This window comes from Equus przewalskii, chromosome 15 (genome assembly GCF_037783145.1).
Source record: "Equus przewalskii isolate Varuska chromosome 15, EquPr2, whole genome shotgun sequence".
Classification (NCBI taxonomy): domain Eukaryota; kingdom Metazoa; phylum Chordata; class Mammalia; order Perissodactyla; family Equidae; genus Equus; species Equus przewalskii.
In genome coordinates this window covers 57,867,100-57,881,176 of record NC_091845.1, presented here as the reverse complement: position 1 = coordinate 57,881,176, position 14,077 = coordinate 57,867,100, and the positions used below count along the sequence as shown (strand labels likewise).

General features: G+C 40.1%; 1 protein-coding gene and 1 non-coding gene across 16 annotated transcripts in view; one reads left to right on the top strand and one right to left on the bottom strand.

The window, feature by feature from the left end:
- Positions 1-14,077, bottom strand: part of NEK10 (NIMA related kinase 10) — a 217,163-nt gene that overhangs the window by 78,906 nt on the left and 124,180 nt on the right. For all 15 annotated transcript variants that reach the window (XM_070577417.1, XM_070577420.1, XM_070577424.1 and 12 more), the window contains 2 exons: positions 3,192-3,321; positions 2,577-2,647 (listed from right to left, as the gene is read on the bottom strand). In XM_070577417.1, coding sequence (XP_070433518.1) covers positions 2,577-2,647; positions 3,192-3,321 — 201 coding nt within the window. The remainder of the gene's footprint in view (positions 1-2,576; positions 2,648-3,191; positions 3,322-14,077) is intronic.
- On the top strand, positions 7,155-7,260 carry LOC139076280 (U6 spliceosomal RNA). Its single transcript, XR_011527692.1, has one exon. It is a non-coding gene; the product is annotated as a U6 spliceosomal RNA (small nuclear RNA).

Sequence of the window (14,077 nt, the reverse complement as noted above, 5' to 3'; positions counted from 1 at the left end):
CCCTGTCAGCCTCCCCAGGCCCTAATCATTCACTGGCTATTCGCTCCCTTCCTTAACATGCTACGTCTCCAATTTCTTCCAGTTCCTCAAACTAACAAGCTCTTTCTCTCAGGAAAGCCTTCACAGATGCTGGCCTATGAAATGTTTCCTCCGCTCTGTCTACCATTTGAGAATTAGTGACTGTTAAGATCTCAGATCACATGTCTTTTCTTCATAGAAACTTTTCCCAAATCCCCAGACTAGGCCAAGTCCTTCTGTAATCTCTCATTGCCCCTTCTACCAGCCTTCATCAAATTTATCATAATTTGTTTTATATACTTAATTCCATAAATAATAATATTAATAAAAATACCTAAGTTTATTGAAGGCTCACTACGTGCTAGGTACTACTCTAAGAGCATCAGAAGCATTATCTTATTTAGGCTTCAAAACAAGCCCACAAGTAGTTACTATTGTTACCCACACACCACAGATGAGAGAAGTGGGGCTTGGGAAGGTTACAGTGAGTGGGAGACTAGGGATGAGAATCTAGCAGATTTCAGAATCTATTGATGATGTTCTATATGATAATGCTGCTATCTGGCTCCTCCTCCAGCCTCTTATCCCCAAGAAGCATGGCTACCAACAGCCAGGGAGCCTCTCAGAAGCAAATTACGGTCCTGTTTTCCCAGTGCCGCAAAATCAAAATAAGGACTCTGTGCTTTCTCTCTGCACTACTCCTCCCCTGTTCTTTGTGGCACTCAAATCCCTATGAAAAGGAAAAATGAAATGAGTAAATCTGGTACAGTTGTCTTGACATCTCTGGAGACTTCTTGAATTTTTAAGGCACTTTCCAAAAACAAATAGCAGAGAACAGGAACAAATTGCGGAGATGAACAGTTTAAAACATTTGTCTGCATTCATTAGCAACAGGGCATGATCCAGTACATTTGGAATTCAGATGATTTAGAAAGAGTTTTCAGCTCATTTCCCATAATTTGAACAATGATAATTGTCAACATTGCTCAAGTATTTACCATTTGCCAAGCTCTATGCTCAGTGCTTTGCATATATTACTTTGTGTAATGAGCACACCAGCCTGATGAGGTTGGTACCATTATGATCCCATTTTACTGGATGAGGAAATAGAGATGCAGAAAGAATGGTCAAATTGTTTGTTCAGAGTCCACAGCTATTAGACCTGAGGCTCTTGGTACTGTAGGGCAGCATTGTGCTGAACAAGAAAAGAGTCAAGATATAATCCTACGAGCACATGATGAGTAGCTATTAATGCAAAACAACAGGCTGAAGGGGAAACCAAAGGGAAAAGGGCACAGCCACAGTAATCCATCTATTCCATTCCATCAGAGATGGTGCTAAGTGCTGGGATAGATACTAAACCAAGTTCTAAGGGAACTGGGCAGGGGGATAGATAAAGATTGTATACAAGGTGACTCTAGGATTTCTAGAATAATAATGAGAATTTGACTCAGCTCAGTGGAGCAGAGAAGTAACCTTGAACCAACTTAAGCGGATAAGATAGTCCAGAAATAAGGATCAACCAGATAAACGAGAGTCATTTATTCATGCAACAAGTATTTGTTTAAAGTCTACTTCATACCAGGCATTGCTCTGGGCACTAAACAGCTATGAACGAAACTGAAAAATTCCTGCTCTTGTGCAGTTTTCATTCTGGTGGAGAAGAGACGGACAATAAAGCAACACTTCCGCACACACATGTCTAACATGTTGGGGGTGATGGGTGCTGTGAGATTTATAAAGCAGGCAAGGGGGTGAGGGTGTGGAGAGGCTGTGGGGGTATCAGGGCGGGCTTCCTGATAAGGAGGCATTTCCGCAGAGACCCAAGGGGAGTGAGAGCCCGTGCCAGGCATGTATCAGAGAGAAGAGAGTTCCAGCAAAAGGGAAGAGCAAGGAATGGTCCAGAGAGAAGGTACATGCCATGACCAGCAGGAAGCTCCCATGGATGGAGCTGAGGGAGCAGAGGAAAAGTGGGAGGGGATGGGATGAGAGGTCAGCTGGGACAAGCTCTGTGGGGTCAGAACTCTGCAGCTGCATCAGGATAATGACTCCCATTAAACTCCTACTATATTGATAGTGGGAGCACTTCTTTCTGACTTTCTTTGAAAACTTATTATAAAACACAATCCTGGTGATTTAAAAATAGAAATGAAAAAATGCTTACAGTTTTATCATCTAACGGCCTTTTTCAGTTTCATATGTTCTTGCCCAACCTTTTTCCACATTCATGCATATTTTACGCTTTTCGTCATAAGCACCTTTACATGCTGTTTGTTGTACTTAGCCTCACATTGTACATGTTTTACAGGTTGATACAAAGCCTTCCAAATAATCATTCTCACGGGTGGTTGAACAATATTTTAAGCGAACGTACTACTTCCTCCTGGACACTTTGGTGGCTTCCAAATGGTCACAACTACTGATGATGCACAAACATTTTTCTAGGTTTGGATTATTTGGGAACGCTTCTTTTTTATGAATATTTACATAGTGAATTTATATAGCTACAAGGTATTTCTTGATAATCCTTGTATGTTTGAAGTGGTGAGACTAATTACCTGCTGATAGTGTCTGTCACTTTCTCAGAGTAGATGCCTTCCGGCACTGGTTCATATACTGCCTCCACGATCTGCAAAATAAACAGACTAGAGTGATGGAAGTCAAGGGGCCATTGACAGCTTTGAGCAGTAATACTTGGCCACAACATAAGAGTTACTCAATAAGCATTATAACTTTGTGCACAAATTTTAATCAGAAATGAAAATATCCCAACAAATTAAAAATTAATATCAATTAAACAGTTCTTGAGCATGGAATTGTACTCTTCAAGCTGAGTTAAAGTTAACCTCAGATTCATAATAAATGATGTATAGGATAATATAATGTGCTAAATTGTGGGTAATCCAAACTGCCTTAAAAATAAGAGACCAAAAGTAATTTGATAAATTTATTTTTATAATTTTCTATGATAAATGAAGACTATTATAGGGGAAAATATGCCATAGCACATGCCATATATTTAGAAGAAAGGGGAAAAAATAAACTGGATTGTGTTGTTAATAAAATAATGCTTGCTTTTAATTGACAGTTTTATAAAAATCAGAAAGGTTCTATTTAAGAAGGGCAACGGCTTTTGTAACAACACGACTCTGTTGTCTCCCAACTTTGCTTACTTTCGTAGCCAGGGAGAGCATGTTGGTGCTATAGAAGGGAGGATTCAGAGTAGTCATCTGATAAAGGATGCAGCCTGCCGCCCAGACATCGGCCTTCTCCCCGTACGGCTCACTCTTCAGGACCTCAGGGCTGAATTAAAATAAGGACGTTAACAGACACCAAAAAAGGGAGAAGAAGCTGGCACAGAAAGAAGTCCAGTTTTCAAGCTATAGTTAGAAATACAAGAAAAAAATATTTGAAACTCTTTATCACTATTTCAAGTAAACATATTAAAAAGTATCTTTGAATTCTCCCAGACTCAGGTGAATCAAGAAGCACAATCAATTAACTCCAATGTAAGCACTAAATCTCAATGAACCATATAAACATTGCCTATTACGTATCCAAGGAAGTTTTCATTTCCAGAAACAACAACCCTTCTGTGGTAGATGGAATTGTCAACCCCAGTTCTTCACTATTCTGGAGATTTTGTACATCCTACACTTGCCGTGGCCTTTTGGGGGGCAGTGCTCATTATCTGCTCCTGCCTTTGGTCTTAATTGTGTTACCTTGCTCTAGTCAATGGAGTGACAGGGCACCAGATCAAAGCTTTAGTCATAACACGTATTGAGTGCTCTCATTTGTCTCTCTAGAAGCTTCTTTCCATTACCAAGAGAAGAACATATCCCAGTAGCTGCTATGGCACCAGCCTGGACCCAGCCTAAGACACATGGAGCAGATCTGCCCCAGACAACACATAAACAACTTGCAGCCTGAAGGAGAACCAGCCCAGAAGACCCAGAGACCTGTGAGTCTGACAATAAATGCTCACTGTTGAATGCCACTGAGATTCTTGTGGTGATTTGTTATGCAGCATTACTATGAGAAAAACTGACAGATACAGCCTCCTCCCTTTGCTATTCAACTCCAACTTATAAAGTAGGGGGGAGATCACAGTTAAATATTTTTCAGGAAATGACAGCATCCATTGTGTTCATCTCTTCTAAAATTCCATTTCTAATTTGGACAAAAATGCTATCAGTCTTTAAATGAAGTTACGCTGTGAGGGTTTATAGGTTAGACGTCTTTTTTTTTTTAATGTGGAGGGCAGCATGGTTCCTGTGGGTATTTTGGACTAACAGAAGTTTCCTCTATCACATTTGTAGAATGAAACTCAGCAAAGTGTTAAAAGCACTCAACGCCCAAACACTCCAAACAAAGATGTTTGAGAATTTAGTTCTATGATATGTACTTAGGACTGTGCTCAGCCCTCTAAATTAAGGGAGTGGGGATTAATGGTTACCTTTGACAGTGAATTAAGGCATAAAGAAACTGATAAATTGGTATCAGAAGGATCAGAGTAGATACAAACCAGTACTGACTGGTGAGAATAACCAAGGAGTTGCTATTCTCGTGAGATTACAGAGAGTACCCAGTGTAAGAGTCATATTATGTACTTGCAGAGGAAGGTATGACTTCCAGGTTTCTCAGTTAAACATCTTCATATTTGATATTTTTGAGTTCAATAATATGGCAATGGGGAAATTTCCAGGGATTTGCTGGTTCTAAGTGCAGAAAAAGTGACCCGTATTGTTACCTGGTCAACGGTTCACATTAAAAAACGCCTTAACAAGAAATAATGTCGTCAACAGGAAAAATGTTCTTGGCTCCCCACAGACAAATTTCACATGTTTTAATCTACTGAGAACTCAGAAGATTTGTTTCCTATTTCCAGAAGCTCAGGAAGCAGATCCTCTGAGCGCTCCACCCATGTCCCCTCAGACCCCTTTGCCCCGTCCTGTTCCCGTTGTGTTTTCACTCGCAACAGCCAGCATCTGTACTTCTTTGGAGGACGGCCTTCATTTTTTCTCAAAAGATAATTGCTCAATGTAAGGGAAAACAGTTGTAAGAATAGACTTTACTCAGTTTATTTTTCTCATCATTACATCTCCGCCTTCTTCTCACCAGAGATCACAAACTCCTCTCATTCCCACAGTCATGTCCCTTTGCACTGTGGCTTTGCAGCTCCGCCTATCAAGAGATGGAGTCTACTTCTCTACCCACTGAATCTGGGCTTGACCGTATGACTTGCTTTGGCAGAGAAGACATCAGCACAAGTGATGCAAGGAGAGACTTGAAAAGTACTTACTCTTTGGGGCTTACTCATTCTTTCGGCTCTTGAAAACCCTATGAACACAACCAGGTGATTAAGCCCAAGCTTGCCTGCTAGATGATGAGCAATACATGGCCCAGTTACCATACCCCCCAAAATTCATATGTCGAAGTCCCAATGCCAGTGCCTCAAAGTGTAACCATATTTAAAGACAAGGTCTGTAAGAGATGATTACATTAAGATGATGCTGTTAGGGCAGGCCCTAACCCAGTGACTGGTGCTCTTATAAGAAGAGGAAGAGACACCAAGAGTGTGTGCACACGGAAGAACCACCATGCGAAGAGGCAGCAAGACGGTAGAATCTTGGTGACTGCAACTCAAGGAGAGAGGCCTCAGAGGAAACCAAACCTGCCGACATTTTGATCTTGGACTTCCAGCCTTCAGAACTGTGAGAAAATAAATTGGTTTAAGCCACCCAGTCTGTGGCATTTTGTTATGGCAGCCTTAGCAAATTAATGCAGGCTCTTATGAGAAAACCTACTCACGTATTTTTCATCTTTAAAAAGAACCCAGCCTTTGGAAATATTGCCAAAGTCATTGATTCAATCACTACCTGCAAATATTATATGGTTTTTGGTAATTATTGTCTGAAAACCATTGTAAAATAATTCACTGTCTTATAATAATTTCCAGTGTCTCCACTCAAGGTGAGCACAACCACATTTAGAAAAATACAGAGTTACAGCTAGCAATGCTTCATTTAGGAGAAAGAAGTTAAATAGTACACACAAAACACACAATTCAAAATGGGTTTTCTTTTTCCCAAACAAAAAAATTATTCTGTATTAAAAAATGATCATTCCTTTGTGATTTGGACATCTAAAATATTTTAATGATAAAACAGAATATGGCATATGTGATATATAACAAAAATAGGGGCTCTTCTGGCAAAGTTTAAAACATCTACAATTAAGTGTGTAAAAATCACAGCAATTTTAAGTTATATTTCAATAAAAAAATTTATTAATTTATTATTGCTGACATAATGTACAGCATGGTGACTATAGTTAATAATAATGTATTATATACTTGAAATTTGCTAAGAGAACAGATCGTAAGTATTCTCACTACACACACAAAAACCTAACCGTGAGGTGATGGATATGTTAATTAGCTTGATTGTGGTAATTATTTCCCAATGTATATGTACACTGAAACATCACATGTACACCTTACATATATAAAATTTTTAATTGTCAATAATACCTCAATAAAGCTGGAAAAAAGTTATAAGTGAAGCCAGGGGTCGTATGGAGTTAGGTAGATAGCAAGGACAATGTATATTTGTTATAAATACTCTAATAAACAAGTAACATAACTCAGAATCAGCAGCCTTTGAGAGGAGGATGGACTCAAACTTACTTAAGTACTACTTCTGTTTTAAAAAGGCGTAGACTCACAAACTGATAGTGAAAACAAGGTAGAAGAAAGATGAAGAAGGAAGGATGCTTAATCTAATTTTAAAAAGACAAACTATTTAGATTTTTAATTTCTATTAGTTGTCCCTTAATGATAGATAAACAATTAAGTTACTAATTTCCAATTATTCTATTTACTCATTAAAAGAGGTAAACAAGCAAAATATTGTACCTAGATGTCTTTCAAAATATTTTAAATATGAACATTTTGATAATTCCTAAATAATTCAATAATATGATGATCTATATAAGTGGGATGGGGGCTTCTTTCCTTTGAATGGAACAAAGTAAATGAAATGAGATGACATATGTTAAAAGCCTTTGCATGTAGATAAGTATATTCTTCTTTCCTGCAGTTGCCATATTGCATATTTGTTAAAAGTCTGATTATTGTGCTCACTTTGTCAGCACATACACTAAAATTAGAACATACAGTGAAGATTAGCATGACCTCTGCACAAGGATGGTATGCAAATTCACAAAGCAGTTCATATTTTGCAGGCAGTGAGATGACAGGCAAAAGGTACTACACATGAGGACTATACTCTAGTTAACAAAGTTGTTTCTCTTAGGTGTAAAGGCTAACAATTCTGATACTGCTGCATGTGTTTACTGCAACTGAACAATTAAGTGAATGGACGGCAGGTGGCAAAAGCCAGGTTTCTAATTGTTGGAGTGCAAGGTTATAGATAAGCAAAGAAAGGAGTCAGACTACTATTCAATGGGGTAATGGATAAGAGTTGGAGACAACAGTATGAACTCATGTTTAGCTTAACATTCATACAGATGGTAACAGATAGAAATATTTATAGATATGTGTATATACACAGGTTAGTACACACACATATATATATCTCCTTCCTCTATCAGCTGAAAAGGTGTAGAAATGATGATACCCTAGCAACAATGAGTACACTTAGTAACAATGAGTACACTTAGCACCAAATCTTGGTTTTTAATAAAAAGAGTCAGGACTCCTTGGAGAAATGGCTGATTCTAAGACTCGAGCATCTCGAGTACCAGGAAATTAGAGTTCAAAACAAAACCAAACAAACTCACAACGATGGAAGGTATGTCAGAGGGATACAGAGGATAATGTAAAGAGTAACCAGTCGTCAAATGTGGAACACAATTTGAGCAACAAAATAAAAAATGTAGTGTATGAGTCAGTTTGGGCCGCCATAACAAAATACCAGAGACTGGATGGCTTAAACAGGAATTTATTTCTCACAATACTGGAAGCTGGGCAGTCCAAGACCAACCAATCCTGTTCCCCAGTAAAGGTCTTCTTCCTTCCCTGCAGATGGTCTCCTCTTGCTGTGTTCTCACATAGCAGGGAAAGCTCTCTGGTGTTTCTTCTTCTAAGGGCACTAATCCCCTCATGAGGGCCCTACCTTTGTGACCTCATCTAAACTGACTACTTCTCAAAGACCTATCTTCAATACCATCACACTGGGGGTTAGGGTTTCAACATATGAACAAGGGGGAACACAATTCAGTTCATAGAAAGTATTATTAGATTATAACCCAGAGTATAAAATAAATATCCACGAGTTCATACTGATATAAATAAATGACTGAATAAATAAATGAGGGCAATAGAGAAATCTTATACAGAAGAATGTGAAATAATTTATGTGGATATTCCACCTTAAAGAGACAGAGCCTAACTCCCCACTCCTTAAGTCTGAGGTACACATAATGACATTATTCCAAAGAACATATTACAGAAAGGGAGAAAAAAAGGAGTAACTTTACAGCAGAGATGTCTGACAAACACTATCTCCAGCCAGGTGATCAAGATTAACATCAACAGTGTTAAAGTCATATTGATACCATGTACCCTTGATAAGATGTAGTAAGAATGGCACTTTACATGTATGGTTTTCCTCCTAAAAGCACATTATTCCCATCTAATCATGAGAAAAATATAGGAGAAATCCCATTTGAAGAAATTCTACAAAATAACTGACCAATAATCTTCAAAACTGCCAAGGCCATTAAAACCAAAGACAGCCTGAGAAACTGTCACAACTAAGAGGAGCCTAAGGAGACATGGCTACTAAAAGTAATATGGTATCCTCAATGGGATTCCAGGACAGAAAAATGATATCTTGGGAAAACTGAGGAAATCAGAATGGAATATGTGCTTTAACTAATAAAAATGTATTAATATTGGTCCATTAATTGAGACAAATGTACCCTAGTAAAATAGGATGTTACTAATAGGGAAAACCATGGTGGGGGGGATATGGAGCTCTCTGTACCATCTTCACAACAATTAAGTAAATTTAAAACTGCTCTAACGTTAAAAGTTTAGTTTAAAAACTTCATCTCCTGTAGTGAACTATCAGAAGAGGCTTCTTCCTCCCTGTTTCCCTCCCTCCCCTCCTTTCTTCTACAGATACGTACCCAGCACCTGCTCTGTGCCAGGGGTGGGGCAGGTGCAGAATCCTTGCATTTGTGGGGCTGACAGTCCAAATGGACAAGACACAGTAAACAAAATAAAGCAAAAATGTGGTTGATGTCATGAAGAAAAGTACAGGGTTCTGGGAGGCAGCACAAGGCGGACTTTAGTCATGGGGCGTGCTGGTGTTGTTAGGGAAGACTTCCCCGAGGAGTAACATTTCAAGCTGAGATAAGAAGGAAGCACAGTCATTAGCTAGCAAGAGAGTTCTCCGGGCACGGGTACAGCGTGAGCTAAAGGGTAGATGGAAATGTCATTCATGGAAACGGAGATCAAAGATGAGGGAGATTTTGGTGAGGGAGCATCAAGTTGGCCCTTGGGTAGGTTGATTTTGAGCTTTCTCTATGGGGAGATGTCATGGCAGTAACTGAATGTCTAGACCTAGTGTTCACAAGAGATCTGAGCTCGACACAGCCCATTAGGGAGTTGTCAGCATAGAGAGGCGTTTACAGTTATGAAGGTGACTGAGATAGCCTTGAGAGAAGGTACAGAGAGCAGCAAGAGGAAGGCATAGGACTGACCCCTGAGGTTTTCTGATACTTTGGAGTCAGAGGGAAGAGAGAGGAATAGAGCCTGAAAAGGAAGGAACAGTCAAAGAAGCTGGAGGAAGAACTTTTTATGAACGAGGAGAAAGAAGCCTTTCCAAAAGAAGCCCGTGGTGGGCGATGGCTTCCAAGAAGTCAAACGTCTTTAAGACTGAGCACAGGATGCTCACCGGTGGTCTTGACAAGAATTGTTTCAGTGCAGTGGTGGGTTCTGGGAGGTGAAGAGGCTTCAGCTATCTGTGACAACACTGAATTTTACCTGAGCTCCATGGTCCTGGGAAAAATAGCCATGATTAAAGGAAACCCCTCACCCATTCACTCTTATGTGTTTCAGGAAATGGCTTACTACAAAGAAATATCCTTCTCCATATAACTTAGAGAAGATTCACCCATATTGGTTTTGTTCACCTGTGACAAGGCCAGACACAGAACCCTTCAAATCCTCTTTCTTTGCCTCATAAATGATTGGCTGAACTGTTTTATCTCCACTGAGCAATGGGAATAAAATGCTTGTTAACTGAACTTTGGTTAACTTTTTCTCCTTCCCAAGGTTCCCCTAAACTTGGGCCCACCCAAAGCCTGAGTCAGTATACAACCCTCCCCTAACAACCCCTGCCGAGAACAGGCTGGCCTCAACATTCTCTAATCTGTCAGATCACAGCCACCTCCACCTCCTCTCATTCATCTCCGTCATCCTACTTGCCCACACATTTCTTTCTAGACTTATTCACTTCTCCCTATAGAGGAAGAAAAGCCCTTTTCTGTCTGACCTTTGAGATGCTCACAGATCTTAAAGATGAGAAGGGGGAAGCAATCTATTGTAGTAGTCCTCTTCTTCTTGTAATAATCCTTTCTAAAAAAGTCTCTGCTTACCTACGTCTGGATTTGTTTTTTATGTGACAGTTTGGATAACTCATTTGAGAACCCTGGCTATAAAGAAGTGTAGATATAGGGAAGTAGCTGGAGAGGGGCAAAATGGGGACTTGGGTTTGCTTTCCAGACAATAATTCTACAAGATATTTGAGGGTCTATGCAAAGAATCCAGCAGAGAAAGAGAGGTTGAAGATGTGGGAGAAAGGAAGAAAATGAAACCCCTCCAGGCCCTGGGGTGAGTCGGGCAGAGAGGAATACACAGCCTCAGCTTTGAGAGGGCAGTGGAAAAGAGAGTAGCTTCAGGGGACACCCAGGTTTCACCTAAAGCCAGGAGGGGAAGTTTCAGGGAAGAGATTAAAAGGAGATTGCTGATCTTAGAGAGAATGCCAGAGGTAGAAGTGCAAGAGCTGGGCAGAAGGAAAGGAGAAGAGATCCAGGGCAGTGTCAGGGCTCCCAGTGCTCCCATTCTCTCTGAAAGCAGTGGCCCAGCTGCGTCCTTGGCCCCAGTCTCTCCTGCTCTAGGCCACACTCTCCACGGCCACTAAAGTGACCCTCCCATAATGCAAAGGTGATTCCTTCACCACCTCTGGGGACCAGATTGCATTCTGTCACTGCCCTGTGAGGCTCAACCATTAACAGCAACAAATAATGTAAAATCCCTCCCTTGACCCCAAGTGCTCCTGTAAGTACCATTCTTTTCTTCATTTCCAAGTAAAGTCTCTTGAAAAAGTACTCCCCCACCGACCATCCACTCTTCAACGCCAATGGAGTCCAGCTTCTATTCCTGTCACACCATTGAAATGGCTCCTCTTTACAATGCCAATGGATTACTAATTGCCTCACTTGCTTTAGGTAAATTCCCTGCAGTTTTTGACACCATTGACTGAGACTTTACTTTTTGAGACATTGCTATTTATTTCATTTATTCAATAAATATTTACTAAGCACCTCTAAAGTATACTGTTATACCTGCTTGGAATTCATCAACAGACAAAGACACCTGTCCTTATGGAGTTTGCCTTCTAGTAAACGACAGGGGGCAGGGAAGGTATAAAACAAAACACGATGAAATAAAAAGTAAATTATCTAGTATTTTCATAGGTGATAAATGCTCTAGTAAATAGAAAACCTGGACCAGAGTAAAGGAGATTGAGAGTGGATGTCAGGAGGCAGGTTGCAATGTTACAAAGGGTGGTCTCGTCTTCCCTCTTAGATCCCACACAGTGACACTTTTTTCCTTCATCCACACATTGAATGATGTTTTTCTTCTTACTCTTCACTCTCTCCTTAGATAATTTCACTCACACCAAGGCTTCCACTAAAATCACATGCCAGCAGCTCCTACATCTAAACTCTATCCACACGCCCCTCAGGGGAACACAGGGTGCCTCATCCTGGGGTGGGCTCTATTACAGAGCACTAGTTCTTAGGGTTAAAGAGCCATACTCTGTGAATGACGTCAACGACCTTCACACTTTCCTGAATTTCAAGGGCTGTTTCTGGGATGTAGCAAAAGGGCTGGGGCATCTCTGCAGACAAAGGCCAGAGCTGCTGCACCAGGGAGACCGTCAGCTCCAGGCAAATATCTTAAATGCCAGGGCCTGTTTTCATAATTCTTGGTGGGACCCATGACTGTCTTTGCCCTCGCAATACCTCTTGAGGCAAACATTTATTTTCGTTTTTCTACCTCCACCTCTGCTGCCATTTGCACTTCAAAGAAGCTTTTGGCTTATAAATATGTGAGTGTGCGTATGGGCACAGGTGAGCTTTTTCTTAACCGGAGAGACTCAGAGCCGGCTACTCTGCACCCCGTTGAACCTTTCTGATGCCAAGATCCAGTGTTTCCACAGTATCTGCCTCTTCAGATCTATCCCTAATTCTTGGTGTATCCACCATTATCACCTAGTGACCCACAGTTAAACGTAACCTTCCAAATGCTAGTACTTTCCACAGAAAACAAAATTATAATATCTGACAGCTATGAGTTCATAAGAACAAGCTTATACACATCACCAATAAACAGAAAGAGATACTAGGGCTGAGGCAGATTCATTTGTCAAAGGGTATGTGACATTGGAGAAGAAATTAAAACTTTGAGAGAAATTGAAAGCTGTCATTGAAAAAGTATGTCATTGGCAATATAATGATGTAGCCTCTTGGAAGTGGCATTTGGAGACATCATAAGAGAAAATTTTCCCTTAAATGTTAGAAAATGCTAATAAAAAATCTTGAGGAGTTTGGGACATAGGGAAGGCTAAATGTTTGGAGAAGTTTCTTTTACTGAAATAATTCACCCAATAATATTTGCTTCACTGGGTAAAGATAGAAAAGGGATTTTTGCATCCCATTGCAATGTATTAATTCTGAGTCTATTAAAAAAGCACATTTAGCTCTCAGGTTCTGGCTATCAAACTCTCATCTCCCTAGACTGCCTTAAAAAAAGGAGAAAGAGAACTAACTTGTTGTTAAGTGAAAAAGAAACAAAAATGTAAATTTTAAAGAATATAAACCATCTACCTGAGAACTCAAGATCTACTATTTGCTCAGTTGAGGAGGCAAAAGTCCAAATGAATTCATGGGTATAAAAATCTGACCTGAAGTGATTAATTAAATCTAAATGTCAATAACTACAGTTTATTGAGACTGAAAAGCAAATTACGCTGCATCTTGGAATGATTCAATGTAGAACATTTAGCAATATAGGATAAATAAAATACACACATGCACACAAGTGAATGTGCACTTGTTTGTGTGTGCATGTTAGCAGATGTTTATGGTTGCTGGAGGTGAGTAAAAGGTACCTGAGAAATGGCTCAAAAACAGTCACTATGGTGAGATGGGAGTTAATGAGAATTAATGGGGAGGAGGGAAGTTGGGAGAACCTGGGGGAATAAGTGGCTCACATTATGATAAATCATGATATATAGATATTCAGTGAGACGAGCAGAGCTTAGCATAAAGGACTCCAGGCGGAATGATGACTGTAGTCGCAAGACCCATCCATGTTCTGATCTTTTTATGTGAGGCCCTATTTATTATATGTACCTAAAGGTATTGATAGAATATGGTCTAGTCTCACCAGCGTCACAAAAGTTAAAGGGCATTCTGACCAGCCCAGTGGTGTTCTCCACTATGGAGGAGTAAAGAGATTGTGCTGGTGGAGAGACAGAAAGGCAGAGTGAGCCACCACTAATAGCATGGCCTAGGAAATGGGGAGAAGAGAAAAAGATCGGACCTGAGGAAGAGAATAAGGGAAGGCGACAACTTCCTTATCTTCTAGGCTCCCAAGTGTCTGCCTTGGGTGACGGGGTGGGTATCAGTATCATTTAACATAGACACAGGAGGAACAGGTGTGGAGGAAGAAACTAGATCAACTTGGAATATATTAATTCATGCCTATGAGATCCATGATTGGGGATATCCAATGGGT